At 46.3% G+C, this 22,993-nt stretch overlaps 1 protein-coding gene across 1 annotated transcript in view; it reads left to right on the top strand.

Moving 5' to 3' along the window:
• NSD1 (nuclear receptor binding SET domain protein 1) overlaps positions 1–22,993 on the top strand; it is a 60,263-nt gene that overhangs the window by 25,140 nt on the left and 12,130 nt on the right. The window contains exons 6-21 of the mRNA XM_066560433.1: positions 1,820–1,941; positions 2,085–2,379; positions 4,123–4,232; positions 5,290–5,359; positions 5,681–5,799; positions 9,267–9,410; positions 9,840–9,963; positions 10,738–10,938; positions 12,329–12,508; positions 12,833–12,989; positions 13,286–13,491; positions 14,041–14,153; positions 16,605–16,874; positions 18,113–18,229; positions 19,404–19,545; positions 19,953–20,059. Coding sequence (XP_066416530.1) covers positions 1,820–1,941; positions 2,085–2,379; positions 4,123–4,232; positions 5,290–5,359; positions 5,681–5,799; positions 9,267–9,410; positions 9,840–9,963; positions 10,738–10,938; positions 12,329–12,508; positions 12,833–12,989; positions 13,286–13,491; positions 14,041–14,153; positions 16,605–16,874; positions 18,113–18,229; positions 19,404–19,545; positions 19,953–20,059 — 2,477 coding nt within the window. The remainder of the gene's footprint in view (positions 1–1,819; positions 1,942–2,084; positions 2,380–4,122; positions 4,233–5,289; positions 5,360–5,680; positions 5,800–9,266; positions 9,411–9,839; positions 9,964–10,737; positions 10,939–12,328; positions 12,509–12,832; positions 12,990–13,285; positions 13,492–14,040; positions 14,154–16,604; positions 16,875–18,112; positions 18,230–19,403; positions 19,546–19,952; positions 20,060–22,993) is intronic.

Genomic DNA, 22,993 nt, shown 5'->3' with positions numbered 1-22,993 from the left:
GCCAGATCAACAACTGCAGCATAAACTAACTCCCCTGCCCTAAACAGCATGTGAGCTCTGTGCACACCCACCCCCTTTGTACAGATGTGCTGTGGGGAGGCACCAGTGCCACTGGCAGGGCTGCTGTAACATCCCCAGTGCTGATGGGACTGAGTAAACCTTTAATGCTGTGTTGAGACCATTCCTTATGTTGGACAAAGCCTAGAAAGCAGAGAAACTGATGCTGGAAACTGGACTGACTGTAGTCCTTTGAGATGTGAGCAGTCCTTGCCCACAGCAGGCAGCTTCAGTGTAAGAGATCAGAACAGATTGTAGTCACAACTGTCCAATTTTTACTAAGCTCAAACTGCATAAAGTCTTCATCATAGTTAAATGGCAGCATTGGGCATAATTTTGCCACAAACCTTGTAGAGTGGTTTAGAGCAAAAAGGCAGACGTGAAGATTGCTGGATTTGGCTGATGTAAACCGATTTTATAAATAATAGTTTCATCAGGTCTGTGATTTGCCACTGTCAATCTACATTTGGGATTCTTGTATGGGATTCCTTTTGGGAACAAAAGCAGTTAAATCAGCCCTTCTGGCACAGTGCTGTGTACTCTGCTGCACGGCTTTGGGGCTCTAAATAGTTGCCTGGTGAGGATACTCATCCCATAACTGCTTATGTGCTGAAATGCGTGTTTCACTCAGACACCTGTGCAGAGTGTTAATAGAGGCTGAAAATAGCTGTGTTTGAGAAAGTTGTTTCTTTCTTCTCTTTTGGCCAAGTTTGACATTTTCATGCTTGTTTAACCACAAAGCCACAATAAAATGTAGCAATCTTGTCCAACATCCCTGTTCTGAAGCGTTGCATTGAAATGCTTTGTTATAAAATGCTTCCGTTTTAAAGAAGAAAAAGCCACCTCCTACAAATGAAATGAAGCAAAGAGAATATTTATTGTTTGTTCCAAAACTTCCAGGAGACTGCAGGTAGTTTCCTGACTAGGGGAAATCTTTAGGCAGTATTATATAATGATTTTGAACGCTAAAAAGGAGGAAAGTCAGATATATTCAGAAGTATTCTGAGAAGTGAGAAAAAGACATAAATGTGCATCACCTTGCTTTTGCAGCTTGCTGAGAAGAACTGTTCTAGTGTCAGGGTTGGGTGTTTTGGAGCTTGCCTTGCATTGGTGTGTCGAGGTGGTGTGGTTAGGGTTGTGGTGAGGAAACACTTTTTACCTTGCAATGCCACCACACTGTGCAGAGACAAGAAGTGCTGCAGTCACTGGCTCCCTGATCTCATTGTGGAACAAACAAAGCAATAAATGGGCTCACAGTAGCAGATGGGGAATTTGTAGTATATAAAAAAAATGCCAGGGAGGAGGGGAAGGGAAGGAATTAAGCTTATGTGTTCTAGTGAAACTAGTGACTGAACTCTGTTATGGGAAAACAGTGTTTTCCTGTGGCCCTGCACTAAAACCAAAAGAGTTTGAGTAAACAGCAAAAGAGTAATGAGTTGCTAATGACCTTTGGTTCTGGTAGAAGTACTGCAGGCAAGTTAGATGTAGCTTGTAGGGACATGTTGGGTGAAATTTCAGGAGCCTCTCAGTCTGATGTGTTTTGATTTCTTACCTGAACTGCTTGAAGTCCTTAAAAATCCCCCCGCTAAGTTGGGATTTTGAAAAATAGGAGATGGAAAAATTTTTGGGCTGTCTCAAAGAGAGAATTATCAGCTCTTCCCACATGGAACCTCTGGAAGAGAAGGCAGGAACAGCTATTATCCACAGATGTCTTGTGATCATCTCAGAAACACAGTCTTGAAGCTGCTTTCCTTTTTCTTAGCACATTCAGAGAGGAAGCGCCTTAGAAAGCCGAGTAAACGGCTTCTGGAATATGCAGAAGAATATGATCACTTGTTTGCACCCAAGAAAAAATCAAAGAAGGGCCAGGAACAATCACAAAAGGTGGGTGAAGGCCAGTGTGCTCTTTGTGGTTATTCTCCAGGGCTCTGGTCTGTGTGTGGTTATGTTCTTTGTGGTTGAGTGTTCTTGCTGTGTGCAGTGCCATGCAGAGTGAATGTTTTCACCAACATATTTCACCATGACAGGTGAATTCTGTGGCGAGGTCTGAATGTGAAGGAGGCGTTCCTGCACAATGCAGTCCTGACAGAGAGACCCAGCGGGGGCCAAGTTCTTTGGTTTCAACTCCATCTTCAACCAAAGAGTCCCCTCCTGTTCTTGAAGCAGAGTGTTCCTTCTCAGAACTAGGATCCCACTCCACTGATCCCCCTAGTCAAGCTCAAGGAGGATCTTCAGATTTTCCAGAGGTGGTGGTTCTGTCTTCCTCAGATGTTTCTGAAGTTTCTGCTTCTCCAGATGCAGAAGAGGGATTCCTGAAATCAGGTAAGTGGCAGGTGGTGTGATGCTGCTTTTGTAAGTGAAAGTAACTCAAGTTCAGTGAAAAATCATTCTTGGGGCAGCATGAAAAGATCAGTGGCTGTTGCCACTGTTTGTTCTTGCCTTCTTCACTCACTGACTGTTACTGTGTTGAGAAGGGAGAGAGGGCAGGTGCAAGGGTGTCCAGTGACCTGGTACTGTTGGCTTTCTATATAGACTATGGTGGTCCTCCTTAAATCTTTGCACAGAATGCTTCTTTTGTCCATATAAAAGAGGCCACAACTCCTTCTCTGAGTCCTTGCTGTCTGTGCTTCCAAACAGTGACATTCCTTCAGCTTGACAGTTTCTTGTTGCTGTAAGCCCCTTTGGATGGACATTGCTGTGCTGAGGGTGGTGCACAAAGTCTGAGCTTCATTGCTCATGGAGTGATCTTCTGCTCTCCTAGGGAGCTCAGGGAGCTGTAGCACAAAATTCCATCTGGAAGAACTTCCTACTTAATTGGTTCTAAGCATCTGTAGAAATTTTTGGGGACTTGTGTGAGCAGCAAGCCAGGTTCTTGGTCTTCAGTAAGGCACGGTGTGGAAGGAGTGTGGTCTGAGGGGCCTTTTCCCTTTCCAGCAGTGTCAGTCTCAGAGTCTCCTTTCAGTGTGTTTATTCTCTGATAGCATCTAAAGACGTGTCCAGAGTTAAAGCCCTCGTGTTCTGGTTGTGCTAGCTTGGAGGAAACACTGTTCCTAAAGGGCTTGTAGTCAAAAAAAATAAACCAAGCAGGCAGATTGTTAGTCAGTGGGAGGTCAGTTATCCTGTCATGTGTAAGGGAAGAGGGATTGCCTCTGGAGACTTGTGGGTGTCACAAGGAAGGGAAGTTGGGGAGGATTAAAGGAAGGAAAAAACTGAGGATGTAAACCCAAAATTGGAGATGCAGGAGAACACAACAGGCTGCAGCAGTGGGAGCATACATCCAGTCTGCAGAGGTTGTGTAGCTCTTTTCAGTCATTTCCCTCACCTTTTGCTGAAGCACACAGAGTGGGCAGAAGCTTGTCTTGAGGGTTAGGAGTGTGATGGATGAACTGTGCCTGCAGAGGTGTCAAAGGGCACAGCTGAGACTGTGGAAGCCAGAGGATGAATGGGGTGGGATGGGTAGCAGGCTGTGTCTGCAGAGTGTCTGCACTCAGCATCAGCATTTCCTGATTCTAAGTTTATACTGTTGCCAAAATTAATGAAGGAACCCAGATCTAGCAACTTGCTACCTCCTGAGGGCCAGGATAAAGCTTGAGTCGGAAATAATTTTGTTGGGATATCTTTTGTCAAGTAGTTTTAACCAGGATTGTGATCTTCAGCCTGTTTACTGCAGCAGCATGAATGCTGGTGTGAGGGGTGTGGGAGTGTAGGCAGGGCTGTGTCAGTGGCAGGACTGGCTTATGCAGATCAAAGTGTTTGGGAAATTATGATGTGAATTGTGCTGCCAGCATGTGTTACCTGCTGGCAGTGAGTTCACAGCCTCTCTTCTGTGGGTGGATTTTTATATTACATATTGAGGTGAGCCTGAAGGTCATGACAGACTGAGGTCTGTTTTTATTGAAGTTGTACAGAAGCAGGTAATTGGCATCTCTGCCCTAGGAGCTTATGATCTCAAAGACAGGGTGAAGCAGATTATTTTGAACTGTTGGCTGATATTTACTTAATGGTATTAATCTGATGGAAGACAAGAAAACCCCTGTTTATCTGATGTGAAGGGTTTCATTGCAGGAAACTTCGAAAGCAAGCGTCAAAGAAAGCCCACTAAAAAGCTCTTGGAATCCAATGACTTGGACACTGCCTTTATGCCAAAGAAGGAGGAATGGACTCCCCAAAAGAAGGTACTTCCCTTCCAGCTCTTTTGAAAACTGGATAGAAAGCAGGCCCAGACAGCAGATCCTGCTAAACAGGACACAATGCAATGGGATGTGGTTTTTTGTTGGCTGCAGCCCAGGAGCAAAGGTCCACCCTTCCCAAAGGTCCTGGTTGCTGTGTTATGATGAAATAACCCACTGTCCCCCACCCCTCTCCACTTGTAATGGGGATTGGGTAGTTTTGGTTTAAAACCTTCTTTTCAAAATTGATTTATATGAAAAAGGAGCCATCTGGATGCTGGCTGGAAAGGTATGAGCAGAAATACTCTGCACAGAGGCTTTCTGTCATGTTACAGTGTAGCTTGAACATGAACCCAAGGCTTTGTCCTTTTCCATCAGATTTCCTCTGAGCAGTGTGTTTTTTGTTACCTTCCCAAATGAGCTGGTGAATGCATCTAAGTGCAGAGCTTGAAGCAGGATGGAGGCTTGAGGTGAATGACATGGAGGATACCTTTTTTGGTTCAGATTTTAAAAAGAAAATGCTGCTCTTCTCCACTGAATACTCAATATTCAGTGACATGGTTTGGAAAAATGCAAATTGTATTTATGTCAGATCATGTGCCTGCACAGAACTTGTTGCCACTGTTCCTAAAGTTGACTAATGACACTTCTTTCCTTTTTCTTTCGCTGTGAGGCACAATCTTAGTGCAGTTATCTCCATTGCAGTAATGTAGAGGCCAGTGTATTTCGGTCTTAACATCTGTAAAAGTGTAAACTCAGAAGAGAATGTCTTTTCCCAGCACCTTACAGAGTATTAGCATCCTTTTTAGGAGAGGACAGGAAGAAGTGAATGGTGCTGATGAACACAAGACAGATCAGACTCCACATTCCTCCCTTCCCAAAGACAGACTTTTACATGCGTGATTTATCACACACACAAACCAAATATTTTCTTGTAAAACTTCTGATGAATTAATGATCTGGATGGTAAATTAGGTGTTGCAGTCATTCCAAAAGGTTTCACAGCTGAGGAGTGTGTGCCTCTGTTTTCATCTGGTGACTTGACTCTCTCTCCTGTTTGTAGGGTACTGGCCCTTCAGAGAGTGACAGCTCTGAGCTCTACTCACCAGCCCACTTCCAGGATGTGGGAGAAGGTAGGTGAAGGCAGGGACAGCAGGGCAGACTGTTGTGATATTTGGATCAGTGCCTGTGGCACTGTGTGTGTGTGTAAGTGCTCGGTGCTCTGTGTTCAGCAGCCCAGCAAAAGTTGCTTAAACCAGTATGAGTTGGTGTTTCTGTGGTGGCTGCAGGGCAGAGGGCTGAGTGCCTGGAGGCTGGTATTGCCCCAGCCCTTAGGGCCTCAAAGAATATAGGACCCAGCCTGAAGCTCTCAGGCTGCAGAACTTGCTGGTGTCACCTGCAGCAAAAGAATTCTTTCTGCATTTTCCTTGAATGGTTTTTCTGTTGCATCCCAGCCTCTGAAAAGCTCTTGGAGAAGCAGCGAAAGCGGAAGAGGCAGCGCCACACCTCTGCTGCAGTCCATTCCAAGAAGGAGAAAAATGAGGAGGGGCTGGGGGAGACCCCACACTCTGAGGTACTGTTGGATCTTCACGCTCTCATCCCTGTAACCTGTTTGCTGCTTCCCAGGGTACTTGGCAGAGCCTGAGCCAGAGGAATCTTTTGCCCTGTCATTTGAGAATTTGTCCCATTGATGCAGCTGCACGAGCTGGGGTTAGGCTGAAGAGACTGCCTTGATCTCGTAGCTATTTTATAATGATGCTTAACTCAGGCTCTGTTTTCAAGCTGCTACTGAGCTAATTCTCTGTGAGAGAGGATGTTCTGAATTCATGGAACCAGGTTTTACCTGGCATCTTGCTTTGCACCTCAGAAAATCAAACTGCTGTGAAAGGTCTTCTCTGGGGGTGGGACTCCTGTCCTTTTACAAACCAGTTTGAAGCACAGGCACTAGCCTGGACTTCAGCCCCTTCTGCTTGCACTTGAACACCAGGATGAGCCAAGAACCCCATTGGAGGGGCTGGGAGGGACTGTCTGTGACTGCTCACAAGAGCCTCTGATTGCATTCTGCCATTCAGCAGAAAGGGATAACTGGGGCAATTCCCTCTGCTACATATTAGCAGGTCAGGGTACAAATATCTGACAAGCACATTTTGCCTTTTAGGAATGAGCCAGTTATCAGCAAGTGTAGGGGAAGCAAGACTTCCTGGGAGAGGCAGGACACCTCTGGGCCTCTCGCCATCGCCTCTCACTTCCAGTGGCCCAGGTTCAGCAGCAGGCAGGATAGTCAGTATGTATTTCAGGAGCCAATTGTAGATCAATATTGTTATATTTGTTGTTGTAACCACAGTTTACAGGAGAACACAAACCTCGCACCACTTTAAGCAGTTCCAGCCATCCTGTTGTGTTTTGGAAAGGGCATTTGTGATAAAGTTAATAAACTGGGGTAATACCCTTGGTCCATGTAAGCTTTCCTGTGCTGGTGTTGGTGTTCTTTTTGAAGTGTGCTCAGCTGGACTAGTGTTTTAAAACAGCCTGTACAAATACCTTTGCCAATGCTGGGCAAGGGCAGTTAACATTGTCTGCTCTACCCACTAAGAGACAGCAAATTCTCCGTGAAAAGAGAGGCAGCTCAGAGCAGCAAAGATCTAGGCCATGGCTCTGAACCCTGTACTCACTACTCACTGCAGAGGAAACCCAGTCTTAACTGCCTCTAACTGTAGACATTTGTATTGAATATCAGAAGTCAGGTATGGTGTAAACTATGCCAAAAAAAAGGTCAATGCTTGGCACCTTTGCCAGCCTCCCTTATTATGTAATTGTGTCTCTTTAGCTGCTGTGGTGGGTGTTCATCCCCTGGCTTAGGTGAGTATTGGGGTGCTGTGGGGATGCAGTTGTGCTTTCATGTGGAATTCAAACCTTGCTGCTCCCTCAGTGACTGCACTCACTGGGCAAAGAACTCCACTTTGCTAGAAAAAAAATACATGGTTTGATGATACAGCCCAGTGAAGCCTTCCAAGGAAAGAGGGCAGAGGAAAGCGTGTCAGCCTGGGCTGAGCTAAGCAGCTTTCTCCGACCTTGCCCATCTGTGGAGCCAGGAGTGCAAATTTACAACATCAGGGCAGTAAGAGACTGACAGAATGGGATGGAAAATGCTGTTGAAATGGTTGTCAGGGTTGTGAGCCAAGGTCAGGCTGTGCCAAAGAACAGGTCAGGCTTTGGGGTTGTGCCAGACACAGCAGCAGAGATGGTTCTGGAAGAAGACCTGGGATGAGCCTTTCTTTCTGCAGGAGGTGTGGAGTGTTGCAGTGCTTGTGCTGGGCAGAGGAAGGAGGGGACACAGTGGCAGATCCTTGAGTGGCAATGCCTTTTTCCATGTTCACAAAGGATGGGCCTTGCTCATCCTGTCTAGCTCTGACATCCCTTCCCTGGGCAGTTCTGGGAGCAGTGTTAGAACAAGTACTCTGTAAGGTATGTTGGATTGGCAATAGCCTGTAGTTGGGACTTTGCTTTTGATCTTTTTTTTTCTTCTCAATAAAGTCAGTTTATACCATTCATCTTTGTAATGTGTACTTCAATATAACCATCATTGCTCCACAGAAGGCACATGGCTTTAAAGTGTCCCCAAATAAACTCATACTGCTCCATTCAGGGAATAGGGGAAAAACCAACAGTTCAGGCAAAGAAAGCATCATTATCTGAGCAGAATACTAGCTCCAGGTTCTTCTAGCTTTAAACTTTAGAAGATCTATATGTCTTTTTTTGCCCAAATTCAGAATGTGTTCAAAAGGCATTCAGTTCAGCTTACAAGCTTTAGTAGCACCACAGCTCAGACTTTCCCATACAGAAAGTGGTGCAAAGCTCCCTCTCATGATTGTTAGCTGGACAGGCTTGCACCAAGCAGGCCTGGAGGTGTGGGAGTGATGGCTGCTGCTTCTGCCAGCACTTTGAATTCTCACAAGGTCTCTCAGATGTACTATTTGTGCCTGGGTATACAGTGGCTACAGCTTGGTGACCCAGGGAGGAGCTGGCAGCTGTGCACTGAGATCACTCAGCTACCTGCAGTGAGCTGCCTTACTTAAAAGTGGCAGAGTCCTTAAAATGTTCTGGCTCAAAGCACGTAGCTAAAGGCATCATTTTAGTGCAGTATTAATGTCCTTAAATTGTACCTACTCTGGAGTGGCAGCTGGGGCTGCTGAGGCCACTGAAGTGTTCCCTAGACATCCCAAGTGGGCTGGATGCTGGCAGGATGGTGTTTTCTAGCCCTCAGTTGCCTGTCCTGACAAAATCTGTGGCACTGCTGCAGGGTGTAGCTGCAGGACAGCTGTATTTTGTGCTAGAAACAGGTGTCTCTAGGATACCTGCTATTCTTCCCTCCTAACTGGACACTGGGAAGCCTTGTGGCAGGATCTTTGACTTGGCCTGTGAGTGTGTGGTTGGGCCTTTATCATTGGAAACCCATCCTCTCCCCAGGGTGGTTTTTCACCAGTGGGTGTTCTGGGCAGTGCTGTACATTCGTACAGAGCAGAGAGAGACTCCACACCTCGGTCAGGATGGGGTGGGAATGCCCTGCTCTGCTGCTCCTCTTGGGGTTGGCTGACTTCATACCAACACAGGCCTTGTGTACCTTTGTGTCTCTATTTTACATGGGTTAGAGCAAGCTAAGATGAGTGTAGAGGAAAAATGTAGTTTGTTTAGTGTGTGACAGGTGCTATGAAGATTGAGGTTTTTCATTTGTGTTTCTAGGGCAAGTAGATACTGGGGTGCTTCTGACTTCTTCTACCTGATTTGTTTCCATTCAGGGCTCACTCCTTGCTCAGAGAGGGGTTATGCACACAAAGATAATTGTGTTATTTTTAATCATCTAATAAACTAAGAGTTCTTTCCTTTCCCTTCCTGTAAATCTTTTGGAGGAACTGTAATGGGGGATGTTCTCTCCAGGGTGGGTAGCACCTGCCAAACCCATTATGTGCTCAGACTGAATTTGTAGTTTCCAGGTCAGAATAGGTGCTACTGACAATCCTAATTCTAGTTTTCTCTTTAAAGGGGGAGACATCGGTTCATGGGACTGCTGCCAGCCCCAAAGAGGGTCATGAGGAGGGGTCAGAGAATGACCATGGAGTGCCTTCATCCAAAAAGATACAGGGGGAGCGTGGAGGAGGAGCAGCTCTCAAGGAGAATGTGTGTCAGGTAGTGTTCTCAAAGAAATCTCTTTGGAGCTATCCCACTGTAAAGTATTTTTGTGTAAGTTCTGGGACACATTGGTGCCCCAGGTAAGCCCAGGTAGCCTCCAAGTGCTTATTGTTGAATTAATCAGCTTCTTGTGCTCTGTATCAAGCATGTCTCCTGCAGTAGCCTTTCTTCCTCTTAAACTTCACAGAGGTTAGGGAGAAGTGACCAGCATAAGATACATTTTACCCACTGTAGGATATCAGGGAGTTGGATGGTAAATAACAGTGGTTATACACAAACTATCTGAATTAACTGACACAAGGAAAATGTAGCATTTTCCCCTGGGGGGTCTCTGCTGGCAGTTCTGGCCAGCAGGGGGGTTGCTGCTGTGTGGGATGCTGCTGGGAGGAAAATTGCTCCAGCTGATACTGTGTTTCTTTCCCACAGATCTGTGAGAAGCCCGGGGAGCTGTTGCTGTGTGAGGCGCAGTGCTGTGGTGCTTTCCACCTGCAGTGCCTTGGGCTCTCCGAGATGCCAAAGGGCAAATTCATCTGCAATGAGTGTTCCACAGGTAGGGCAGGACTGTGGGCTTACCTGGTGCTGCCTTGACTGGAGTGATGTGCCTGCCGTAGGGCTGCTGAGTAGCTCTCAGTCCTCAGATTATTGGTTTGATGTCTGATAATGACTTTCTAATTAGAATTACAGGGTGATTTGGGTTGGAAGGGACCTTAAAGATCATTAAATTCCACCCCTCTGCCACAGGCAGGAGCACCTTCCACTAGAACAGGTTACTCCAAGCCCTGTCCAACCTGGGCTTGAACACTTCCGGATAAGAGGCATCCACAGCTTCTCTGGAAAAACTGTGCTAGGGCCTCACCACCTCATTTTTTCTTAATGTTTAATCTAAACCTACTCTTTGTTGATTTGAAGCCATTAATAATGGCTTCAAATATGTACCAGCCTTACTCTTGATTCATACTTGGTGTACAAAGTGAATGTCCATGATCTGCTGGGAAAGAGACAAATTCTTGCCTGGGACTATGGAAAGGGGTCTGGTGGGGAGGAGAAGCCTTTTTCAAGCTGGAAAGGAGGAAATCTCAAAGTAGGGTTAGTGATTTTTTTTAAATTTTCTTTTTTCCCTGGCCTGAAGTCCCAGCTATTATAATATTTATTTTGATGTGGAGTGCTACTGCAGCTTCAGGCCAAACCAGCCTGGTGCAGAGAGCTGTTCTCTGGGATGGGTGCAGCAGGCTGGGAGGTTGTTCTCTGCTATTAGGCAGCCTGGTGACAGCATCAGGCCCTCATTTAGCCCTCGTGTGTGACCAGTGCCTTGCTCTTTCTGCAGGGGTCCACACCTGCTTTGTGTGCAAGAGCTGCGGGGAGGATGTGAAGCGGTGCTTGCTGCCCCTCTGTGGGAAGTATTACCACGAAGCCTGCATCCAGAAATACCCGCCCACAGTCATGCAGAACAAGGGCTTCCGCTGCTCCCTGCACATCTGCATGACCTGCCATGCTGCTAACCCAGCAAACATCTCTGCCTCTAAAGGTACCCAGTCCTCCAGGGTGGTCTGGGGAGTGCAGTCACCTGGTTTTTAATTGTTTCATGTCCACCTGGTCCACCTGGTTCTTTGCACTCTCTTGCCTTTGTGTCCTTGCCACAGCACTGGCTGTGTTTGCTGAGGAGTAGCTGCTCCCAGGGGAGTGGAAGGGGTGGTGTCAGAGTGTGAGGCTCAGCAGCACTCCCCATGGTCGGCCATGGCAGCTGGAATGTTCTCAGGCTGTCCCGAGGCTCGGATTCCTGCACGCCCAGCCTTGCCGCAGGCCTCAGTGGGTTTTTGAGTAAATCTCTGGAGCCGTACAGACACGCTCGTGTTTCTCCCACCTGCTCCTCACTGTGCCAGTGCTGCAGATGTTGCCTTGCTTAGCAGCACGGGCTGTCAACACAGCAGCATCAAGAGCAGCACAGGGCAAACTATGATATTGTTCTACAAATCCATTTTTTTCTATGTAAACTCTCATCTTGTAGTGGAGACACCCTTGGGCTAAGCTTCCTAAGCAAATATTTGTTTGAGCTGTTTGCAGCAATACCTTGACCTTTATCTCACATGATGAAACTTAAAAACTTTTGTGATTGCTGTGTATGTTTGCTTCCAAGGCTGCCTTTCTTTAATCCTTAGTGTCTTAAGATGGGTGACAATAAGACTAGCTCTATTTTTATCCTCAGAGTCTGTGTCAAAGTTGACTTTTTTGCCCCCATTTATCAGTATTTGGTGTAGAAAACAACACCCAGGCCAAAAGCCCACAGCCAGCCACTTCCCCACTGAACATTTGTTGACTGGCTGCTGCTTCTCAATGGTCACATTTACCCCTCTTCTCCCACCTCTTCTTCCTGTTCATAGTCTGCTGTGAGGAACTGAAAACTGAACCCAAAAACTTCACATAAACTAGGCCTGTAGGGAAGTCTGAATTGCCTGGAAGTTCTGGAATTTCAGGGTAAAATCTGATAAACAAGAGGCAAGTGCTTGTGTTTTCAGAAGCTACATGGATTGATTTCATTATGTGCAGCTAAGCACTTGGAACACCCCGTCTGTAATTACTGTCGGAGCTGATTTAGTAATTATTTGTGTATGATAGGAAGCAGTCCCAGTCTGTGAACTCTTGAACTGTTTCTGCACAGCATGCAGGATATTTTTCACTTCTAAATAATGCAATTTTATCTATGGTATAGGTATTACAGATTTTATAATTTTATATATATTTAGCTATATTAAATAACTTAATAGAAATCCAGTGAGTATATCATGGATGATCTATAAAAATCAAAGGTCAGCTTCCTTCTCCAGAGCTCATTTTGAGCTTAGGTATGAGTAGAGTGTAGTTTGAGCAGGAAGGAGTGGTGGTCCTGCGGGGGCTGACTGTGTGGCTGTTGGTGCCAGGTCGCCTGATGCGCTGCGTGCGGTGTCCGGTCGCGTATCACTCCAACGACTTCTGCCTGGCCGCCGGCTCCGTGGTCCTGGCCTCCAACAGCATCATCTGCCCCAACCACTTCACTGCCCGCCGGGGCTGCCGCAACCATGAGCACGTCAACGTCAGCTGGTGCTTTGTCTGCTCGGAAGGTGAGGTCCCCTGGCCCCAGGGAATGCCCAGCCCAGAGTTCATTACAGAGGGCAGAAGCTTTTCCCATTCCCAATGTCCCAATGGGAATTGCAGAGAGCAGACTGCCTCCCTAGCTTTCCACATTTAAGTCCAGCTTCAGCCTACACATTTTTTTTTTGATTTCTGGATTCTTAGAAATGTTCTTTTTTTTACCGGGAGTAGGGCCCAACTTTTGAAAAGGGCTTGCAGGAGACTATCATTCCTTTTTTCCAGGTCTGTCTGGAAATGGGGAGTGCAGGGCTTCTGCACAGGGACTGATAAACTTCTCCTATTTCTCTTTGCAGGGGGCAGCCTTTTATGCTGCGAGTCGTGTCCGGCTGCATTTCACCGTGAGTGTCTAAACATTGAGATGCCAGAGGGAAGCTGGTATTGTAATGATTGCAAGGCAGGCAAAAAGCCACACTACAAAGAAGTAGTCTGGGTGAAAGTTGGGCGCTACAGGTAGGTGAAGTTAGAACAGACTTGTCCTCATTCCTTCTTCATGCAGTGCTCATGGTGGTGGAGGTGAGGAGCTGCTCCTCTCTGCAGGGCTCATTGCAGCAGGCCTCTGCATTTTTTTTGCATGCACATTGCTCATAAAACGTGAGCTTTCTTCCTCCAATAGCCTCTTTTCTCCCCACCAGCCTTGCTGGTAAGCCCTCACACACTTTTTACCATGTCTCCATGCAGTAGCATACTTTTGAGGTGGCTGGAAGTGGGGAAGCCAGAGGTTTCATCTGCCCTTTCCTTTGCTGCAGGTGGTGGCCAGCTGAGATTTGCCATCCTAGGACAATTCCTGTCAACATCCAGAAAATGAAACATGACATCGGTGAGTTCCCTGTGCTGTTCTTTGGCTCCAAGGACTACCTGTGGACCCACCAGGCTCGTGTGTTCCCTTACATGGAAGGTGATGTCAGCAGCAAAGACAAGATGGGGAAGGGCGTGGATGGCATATACAAAAAAGGTAACTTGTCTTCATCCAGGGAAGTACGTGGTCTTACCTTCTTCATTCCTCTTTGGAAAAGTGCCATTCATGTAGCAGAGAAAAATGTCTTCTTATAACTGAGGTGAAATTAAATGTGTAGAATGAGCTGCTGCTTATGTAACATCCAGCATGCTCAGAGTGTTTGTTTAACTCCCAGAGAGGGAGAAGGGTGTGCAGATCTCAAATCTTTGTCCAGATCTGACATAGCATCTCAAAGTTCAAGTGAGCTGCTGCTGTGTCAGCTTCCCTCTGTGCAATACAGTCATTATCTTGATATAAAAGTGTACTTGAGAGTTGTGGATGTAGCTGCCTGGCATCCCTGCCCAAGAGGGCAGGCAAAGATAGCCAACAGATGGGATGCTTCATCACCCATGAGCAGGCCCTTGACTGTAATTTCTGCACTTCCCTGCTGCATTGGCCTTTTCTTCACCCTCCTCTTGAACCTTGTGAGCACTGGGTGGACAGTGGCTGCCCAGCTCTGTGTGAGCAGAGGGAGTTCCTCATAACAGAGCCTGTGGTCTCTCTTAGCTCTTCAGGAAGCTGCTGTGAGATTTGAAGAATTGAAAGCACAGAAAGAACTGAGACAACTTCAGGAAGACAAAAAGAATGACAAGAAACCTCCTCCCTACAAACACATCAAGGTGAGGGGAGGTGGGGGGGGCAGGTGCGGAAGAGAAGTCTTGAGCTCTGGTGCAGGTGATTTACAGGTATACAGAAACATTTCTGATGTTTGGGTGTCTGGCTGTTCTTGAAGATTCCTTTGATCCTCTCTCCATCCTCAGCAAGCTGGGCTGCAGTAACAGGTGCTCTGGTTTGCTGGAACAGATCTGGTCATGTCTGTGCTGTCTGTGTCAGTTGTGTGGTCCAAAGGAAGTGTCTCTGTACCTTGAGAACTCTGGGGAGAGGGCTGGTAGTGCTCAGTGTAATCAAATGCTCCATGCTGCTGATGGCAAGGTGGACAAACCAGCACAGGAGGTGGTCAGGGTGCAGCAAAGCTGTGTGGAGGGTGTGGTAACCCACAGTATCTTTTATTGTCTGCTATTGTTTTCTATCTCTTTCTGTATCAGTTGGTGACTGAACAGAAATACTGAAGGAGGTGTACAGGCTGCAATATCAGCCCTTTTCCTCTGTTTTGGGGAGCTATTCATGTTAAGGGCTGTTAAATATTATTGTTATTGTTGAGTTAGAATTGCAGCAGCAATAGCTACAGGATGGAGGTGACTTGAGAAGAGAGCTGAGGCCAAGCATGTGCCTGTGTCTGAGAAGTGGATCCCAGCTGACCAGAAACCCATTGACTCAGGGACTGTGTTCTTTTTTTACTGCTTCTGTCTGCTCCATCCCTTTCTACATGGCAAAATATGAAAGTTTAACTGATTTCTGGCACTTTTTGTATCTAGCTAGGACTTTTAGGCAGGCAGGTATATCCTGCATGAGTTACTGTGTGGTGTAAGGAGCACAACTGAATGCTGTGGCAGCAGTATGGGCCTGGCAGCTTCAGTGGAGGAAGTAGTTTCTCATTATAGCTATTTTTAGGCCTCTCTGGCTACAACATGAAGGAACTTTGAAGCAGTTTAGAGCCTTTGAAATACCCTTTTATATAAATAATGACGGTTGTGGTCATTAGTCATGGCAGCTCTTCTGAGGTCTGGGTGCAAGCTGTTTGTCTCTCTGAAAGCAAAGCAGTTTGCAGGAGCAGATGGTGAACTGGAGAGGGCTTCAGGATGGGATGGCTGAAGCTGTTTGTGTCCACTCCTTCTAAGGAGATCAGCACCTCAAGTCCATCCCAAGGAACAACCACATGAGAGGGTGCTGCAAAATATACTTGGGATCTTTCATCACATCAAACTTGTGATGAGTCCAGGCATTGCCCTGTTTTGGTTTTTTCCCAGCAGTGTCTCACAGAATAGGGCAGGTGTCTGCTGGGCATATGTGGTGTGCAGTGGCAGTGCTAGAACAGTACCAGTAGTGGATTGACCCAATCCTGTGAGCCTTGCCACTCTTGATGAGTCTGGGTAAGAGATGGGAAGCAGCAGAGGAGAACCTGAGTGACAAGGAAGGCTGGAGGTGGGGTGCAGTTCTAGGAGGAAGGTGGGGGAGACTGTGTTGAAGTGATTAATGAGGGGTTTCTGCAGGGTTTGTGTTTAAACAAAGGGGGATTAGGATTGGGCCAGCCTCAGACAGGCTGTCAGTGTGGAAACTCTGTGGGTGGGACTAGGTAACTTAGACGGGGGCCGGAATAGTTTTGCTAAAATCCCTTCTTTTCATGTTCTGGGAGAGGAAAGTGAGACAATGGTTCACCAAGGGAAAGAGCAGCAAGGAGCTTTTCTTCAGTGTCTCTCTCCAAAGTCCTGACTCTCTGTTGCCTGCTTTTCAGCGTTTGCTGCCTTTAACCAAACCCCAAGGACCCAGCTCATGCCACAGACACGCCAGTCGCTTCTCCACCTGGTGCTGCACTCTGCTTCCTCCTGGAGCGGTTTTTAGAGAGCTCCTTGGCTTAACTCTGAGCTCCTCTTTGGGCCTTCCAACCCCAGCCTTGTCTGGTTTGGCTTCCATTTACATCTGCAGGACAGTTGGGTAGGGAGGTAACTGCATGGTAGGCCTTCTGGCACACCTGTGACAGCTGAGAGCACAAACCAGCTTGAAGGTAACATTCAAAAAGCAGGGCAGTAAGGGAAAGCTGAGGAAAAGCATCTGACACTCAGACTGGAAAAGGTGCAGTTTGATGCACAAAGTGGTTTGGTGCTGATCACAGGGATGCTGTGTGCCCAGCAAGAGCACTGAGCTGGATGTGGGCTCAGTGATGATGGGAGGGGGACACTTGGCAGCCTCTCACCTCTCCAGGGTCACAGAATACACACTGCACACTGCACCAGGTGATGCTAACGGGGAATCTGCATTCTCCTGAGCTCTTTCCTCTAACCTTCTGCCTCTCAAAATAGCATTCCCAGGAGTACAGCTGTGCCTGTACTTGTGTCCTTCTGCCCCTTGCTGTCACTAAGTCACTGCAGCTCATAGGCAAGGGTGGAGTTCAGAAATGCCTGTCAGGGTAACCTGTAGCTCCCAAGAGCTCATGTCCCTCGTGTGCATTGAAGGTGAACCGGCCCGTGGGGAAGGTGCAGATCTTCACTGCAGACCTGTCCGAGATCCCGCGCTGCAACTGCAAACCCACGGACGAGAACCCCTGCGGCCTGGACTCGGAGTGCATCAACCGCATGCTGCTCTACGAGTGCCACCCCCTGGTGTGCCCTGCTGGGGAGCGCTGCCAGAACCAGTGCTTCTCCAAGCGCCAGTACCCCGAGGTGCAGATCTTCCGCACGCTGGCACGAGGCTGGGGCCTGCAGGCCAAAACGGACATCAGGAAGGTACCTGCGCTCCTCGTGTGTCGTTTTCTCTTGTTGTTTCTCTCTTGATCGCTCTGGGTTTGAAAACTGGGTTTCTTGTAGAATGCCATTTAGAAAAAAATTTGAATTTAATCTTTCCGGTCTTGACAAGAGTGTTTTGGGTCAGCTGACCGGGAAAATGATTTGCATGTCCCACAGGGTAAGAAAGGTGATTGCTTGGTCAGTCTGCTTGTAAGAACAATGGGACAGCGCTCAGGATTTCCAGATGGGGAACAGTGATTATTCCTCCCCCCTATTCTTGACTAACCAGGCTTATCCAGCATGAGAATCTTGTGTCAGAAATAGAAACCAGGGCTTGGATCTTAAAAAAGGGCAGTGTCTTGGACATGGCTGTTATTGCTGCTGAAACTGATTATCTCCACCTAAAACACTTGTGTTTTTTAAATGCAAAGAGCAGCAATTCTTTGGACACACATCTGTGCTGAACGAAGAAGGAAGAATGTTAAATCCAAAAGAAGCCCAAACATGATAAAGTGAAACAGAGGACTGTTAGCTTAGTAAGAGAAGAATGTCTGAAAAGGGAGTAGTGGTGACATTAGAGGGAGGCCTTGATAGAAGAGGCAAAATGTGAGTCTGTCCTGTTGAAAACTTTGCTGCCTGCTGTGCCATAAATGAAAGGATATTTCTGCCATTCCATGTGCTTGTTTCACTTTCAGCAGACAGTCTGGAAACAGAAACACTCAGTTATTTAGTGGGGGGACCTATTAGCCCCACTGGAGCAGAGCTGGGGTTCTCTTTAATGGCTGGAGTACAGTCTCTGCAGTACTTCACTACAGGAGAACTCCTGCACTCATTGCAGGAGCAGGTGCTCCAGGTGCATCCTCCTGCTCCATGTGGTTGGTCCCCAAAGGGATATTGTTTTCATCTGGAATGCAATTAGGGCAGTGCTTTGAGCTTTGCAGCAAAGTGCTGTTCTTGTGGTTAACTTCTGTGCTGTCCCTGGATGCTAATTCTTTCTTTGGCACAAAGAATAACCTGATGGTCACAGTTCTTTATTTAATTTATTTTTAGTTATTTGAGCATGTGAAACAGATGTATGGTTCAGGGCTCTTGGTGAAGGTTATAGGCCAAACTGGCTGCAGAGCACAGGGAGAAATTTTTAGGAAGGAAACAGGAGCTAAGTTCTAGCAAAAAGGTGGACATCCCTCCATCCTGCAGATAATTTGTCTTGTCTTATCAGCTTGTTTTGTGTCTGGCAGGGTGAATTTGTTAATGAGTATGTTGGGGAGCTAATTGATGAGGAGGAGTGCCGAGCCCGAATCCGCTATGCTCAGGAGCACGACATTACCAATTTCTACATGTTGACACTGGATAAGGTATGTGCAAGGAATCTCCTGCCAGCATCCTGAACAGAAGTAAAAAGACGGGAAGGAAGGCATGATACTCCATCTAGCAAAAAGGTGCTAAGCATTGCTGATGAGCTGGTCTGCATTTCCTCTGAAATGACTAAATGAATTAATGTGTAATAGAGAAGCTTCAGGCTGGATTTCAGGGTTAGGAGGAAAGTCTGAACAGGCGTTGCCTGAGTTTGTTCAGAAGAGGTGAGGACAGTTGTCTGAGGACTGCAGATCCTACTTCAGCATAAGAGGCTGAATTTGGGAACATGGGGATCCTTCCCAGCAGCTGAATTTTGGAGAGCCCAGAACAAGGTTGGTGTGTGCCAGAAGAGGCATGTAAGTTATAGGCACAGCAAGACCTTCATCAGAGTTCAGATCTCAGGTCTTGCTGTTCTCAGTAGACTGATGGATTTAGTTACAGCCACAGGGTCCCCAGTGGGTCCTGCAGGCCAGGTTGTTACTATGAACTCCTAATTTTCAGAGGTTTAAGCGATTGTGTCAGCTGCTTTCCCCACTTTGTCAACTCAGCGATGGAAAAATGAGAAAGAAACCATGACAGACATGGGGAGGAAACTGTAGAGTGTGGGACAGGATAACAGTGACTGCTTTGTCTTTCCCCTCATCCTGCTGCAAGTTCACACTGACCATATCTTGTTCTCCTTGTATGGCTGATGGGGCAGACCCAAGTGTTAATATCTCCTGATTGCTACAAAAGCAAATCTCAGTTGCAGCTTCCCTCTCTTCTCCAGCCCCATAACAAGCTGTGCACCAGTGTACCTCAGCTTACACACTCTTCCTGTTTTCCTTCTATACACAGACATGTAAAAAATAGGAACTGCTATTTTGCTTTTAAGCAGAAGTTGGGGCCTGGAACCACAAGCGCTTCCTTGGAAGTGTGCTGGGGTGTTTATCCAGTACTGATGCCACAGGGAGACTTTGTTTCCCAGAAAGCAACAGTGGCACTGTCCTGGCTGTTTGGGAGAGTGTCTTTGTCCCTTGAAAAGTCCTGTGTCTTTGAGGAGAAGGATGATGGCAGGAGGCTGTACTGCCGTGTGATCTGCCAGCACTGGCCAGAGGCATCAGAGCTAGTTGATTGCTGCTGATGATAGATGACTGAAATGTGGTTTTCTGGGGTTTTTTTTTGCAATTCCAGGATCGAATCATTGATGCTGGGCCAAAGGGTAACTATGCTCGGTTCATGAACCACTGCTGCCAGCCCAACTGTGAGACTCAGAAATGGTGTGTGAATGGTGACACTCGGGTCGGGCTCTTCGCACTTGTAAATATCAAAGCTGGTAAGGAACACCCTGTCAATGCCTGCAGTAGCCTAGGGGGTTCTGTAAGGAAAAGGGAGCATTTGTAGCTCTCTGGAAGGGGATTTAATTTTTATTTTCATTGGGATATTCATGAGGCTTAACAGCAGCACTAACATAATGAAACACACATGGTATCAGTGGAGGTTGATACAGGACCCTGTTACAGGATCAATGCCCTTTTTAGCTGTAAAATGTGGTAGGGGAGAGGGGTTGCACTGAATTTTCAATCTACTCAGATCTTTGGGGAGATTAATAGTTTGGTGTCCTTGTGTAGTGGTGGCAGTCACTTGTGACATTGTATTTAAAAAGTGCTTTTATTTTATTAGTAAAACATTCTACTCTAATTCATTAACAACTTGCTTGGTTTTGATCTGCTTTTGTGCCAGGGACTGAGCTGACTTTCAACTACAATCTGGAGTGTTTGGGAAATGGAAAGACCGTTTGTAAATGTGGTGCCCCAAACTGCAGTGGCTTCCTAGGAGTAAGGCCGAAGGTATGATGCATCCTTTAAGCTTTTGTTCTTCCAAATTGCCTCTTTACATAGATGTGTATCAATCATTGGTTGCAAAGGTTTCTGGTTGGAGATCATTTAAGTCTGGCCATGGGAACAGTGCTTGAAATGAGTTAAATATTTGAGTTTTTATTCTGAGAGCAAGTCTTAGTCTTCAGTTATCAGAGTTGCTATAAATAATGACAGGAAGCTTTATTTTACACTGAAAGAATAAAAGAAAGAGGGTGAGTTTTTTACATTTTTTTAAATTTTCTACTTCTTATCATGACATTTTCCATAGCACTAGAGGAGCAAAGGACAGGCATGGGAAAGATTAATTAGATAACCAAGAAAACACAACTCAGCCCATTTCCCAAAGTAAAGGCTCCCAAAGTAAATTATGAGCATGCGTGGAAGGCCAGCAAACTCACATTCCTTCACACTGAAGTTGCTTTAGAGCCAGAAGGCTGCTACCTCACCATCTATTCTGCAGTAAAGTTCTTGGTTTTATTCAGGTTTTAATGAAATGACCGATTTTTGCATATCAAACAGACATAAGAAATCTGCCATATCTGTAGTTGAAAAACCACCAGCTTTTAGAACTCACTGACTTTTTGAGGGCTTTGTTTTGTAACTGTAATGTTGCAGTAACAGGAATTGATTTCAATTACCTCCTTGTGTGAGCTGGTTCTCACTGGGAAAAGGAAATAACAGGAGCAGTTGGCCGAGTTCCCAGCTGTCACCCGCTAAATCTATGTCTCAGCTGTTGGTTTGTTACAAGTGCCTCACCAAATCAGCCTGTAATCCCTCTGCTCTGGCATGTGGATCCTGTCGTGCCCCCAGTTAAGGGTTAAAAACCTCCAGCAGTACAGTTGTTGAGCCCCATCAATATATAGGGAAGGTTTTATGAATTCTCCAGAGATCAGTTCTTCAAAAAAAATTAACTTACAAAAATAAAAAATGGATGTCTTCAGAAGCTGACAGATGGGGGGAGTGGCACATCTGATGTATTTAGCTCCTTTTTGGGTTGCAATTTAAAGTTCAATTGATTTTGTGCTGCCCCTGTGTTATACGTGGTTTGACTGTCATTTTTACCTTGAAATTGCATGTTGCATGATGGAAATGAGAGAAAGGTGCCCTTTAGTTGGCATTCATGTTCCATTGTGATATCTGAGGCGACTCATTCCATCTTGATGAGATGGGCTAAGAAACAGTACCGAGAAAACAATACCTTGGGGTGGCTTTTTTTTAAAAAATTCTTCTCTCTTCTGCATTTTTAAGCTTGCTGAAGATACAGCAAGACAAAACTGATTATACTCAAGTTCACTCTTAAAAGTGCCTTCTAACTGGGAGTGTGGAGGAATGTTTGGGAGTCTATGGTACTGCAGGGAGCAAGTGGGAATTGCTTAGTCCAGCTGTTAGACCTCTCTTAGACATTCAAATTAGCTCTGAAGGGATTTTCTTGTTCTCTTTGTAATTAGATGGCTGAAAATCGGTGGCATAGTTTAGGTGGAAGCGTTTCAGTGCCTGCATTTTTAGTGATAAGAAAGGCCTGGCTTGTCCCCATTGTCAGGGGGAAGGATGGTATGAAAGCAGAAGTATCCACGTGTGAAGGGGAAGGAAACAATCAAGAGATGTAACTCCTTGGTGACAGGAAAGCTGGATAGCCAACTGCAGAGTTCTGAAATTGTAGGTCTGGAGACCAAGGTTTTTAAATGTTTTGGTGATGAAAATATTATGCACGGTGTTTTTGCAGAATAAATGATGTAAAAATTGCTTCACAGGCATTGTCTCAGCACACAGAGATATCCTGCATGGAGAACACATATTTGAACACAAAGAGATGTAGAAAATGGCACAGAATTTAGCTCATGTCTCCTTAGATAAACTAAAGTGATGGTGCTTTGATAAGGTCAGGACTGGGTCAAGAAGCATCATCTTTGTGGAGTTGAGTGTTCCACACAATGGGAGGCTCATCCTGGCTGGAGGGGGAGTTGGAAGAGCAGGGTTGGAGGAAGCCTTAGGCCAGAGAAGAGAGCACTTGAACCATTTAGTTGCCTGTCCTGGGTTCAGTTGTAGTTACTTCACTACACAGATAATTTAACTCTACTGATGATGCAGAGTTTGGTTGTCATTGCCGTGGGAGAGTGAGAGGATGGGGCAGTTGCAAAGGAATAACTGAGTGTAGGGGGAATGGAGATTGGATATTCCACAGTACACACCTGGAGAGGTTAAGAGCAGAAACAAATCCACCATGAGAAGGTCGTGGCTGGGCAGTCGTGGTGGAGAAGGAGCCACTGTACAGCTCAGCTGCCCCAGGACTGAGCTGTGGTGTCACACGGCTGTGGAAAAGGCAAATGGGGGCAGTGCTTTGGGGAATTTCCTGTTCTTTTGGCTAAGTGTTGATGTCTTTGTACGAGGTGCTATCTGACGTAGCATGTGTAATTCTGTAACTTTATTTGAGATAAATATACTCAATAAGGGCAGGGAAAAGCCGCTGGGAAGACTGAGTGTGCAGACTGTGAAAGTTTCAGTTTGCAAGCAGGAGAGTGTGTCCCAGAGGTTTCTTCAGGGAGATGGAAAAGCTTCAGATGTTGAACTTGATGATCTTGGAGGTCTTTTCCAACCGTAAAGATTTTGTGATTCTGGTGCAAAAGAGCAGCACTGACACAAGAACAAATAGGTCTAAACTGATGACAGATAAATTCATACTGAAAATGGAGAGGGAAGTGGTGAATGTGAAAAAGTGCAGGAAGGCCCTGAATAGACTCTTTATGAGTCATGTGTGCCAGGAGACCTGACTGCTTTGACCTGAAGAGTCTGGGAGAGGTGGCACGAGCTCAGTGACACCAGGCAGCCCCAGCTCCTCATTCTGCTGTTACTAGTCATATAAATCCCATGTCCAGTCAAGCTTTGCTGCATGACTTCCAGGCTCTT

Source organism: Molothrus aeneus, chromosome 15 (genome assembly GCF_037042795.1).
Source record: "Molothrus aeneus isolate 106 chromosome 15, BPBGC_Maene_1.0, whole genome shotgun sequence".
Classification (NCBI taxonomy): domain Eukaryota; kingdom Metazoa; phylum Chordata; class Aves; order Passeriformes; family Icteridae; genus Molothrus; species Molothrus aeneus.
Note: the sequence above shows the minus strand (reverse complement) of the source record. Positions and strands in the feature narration are given on the sequence as shown.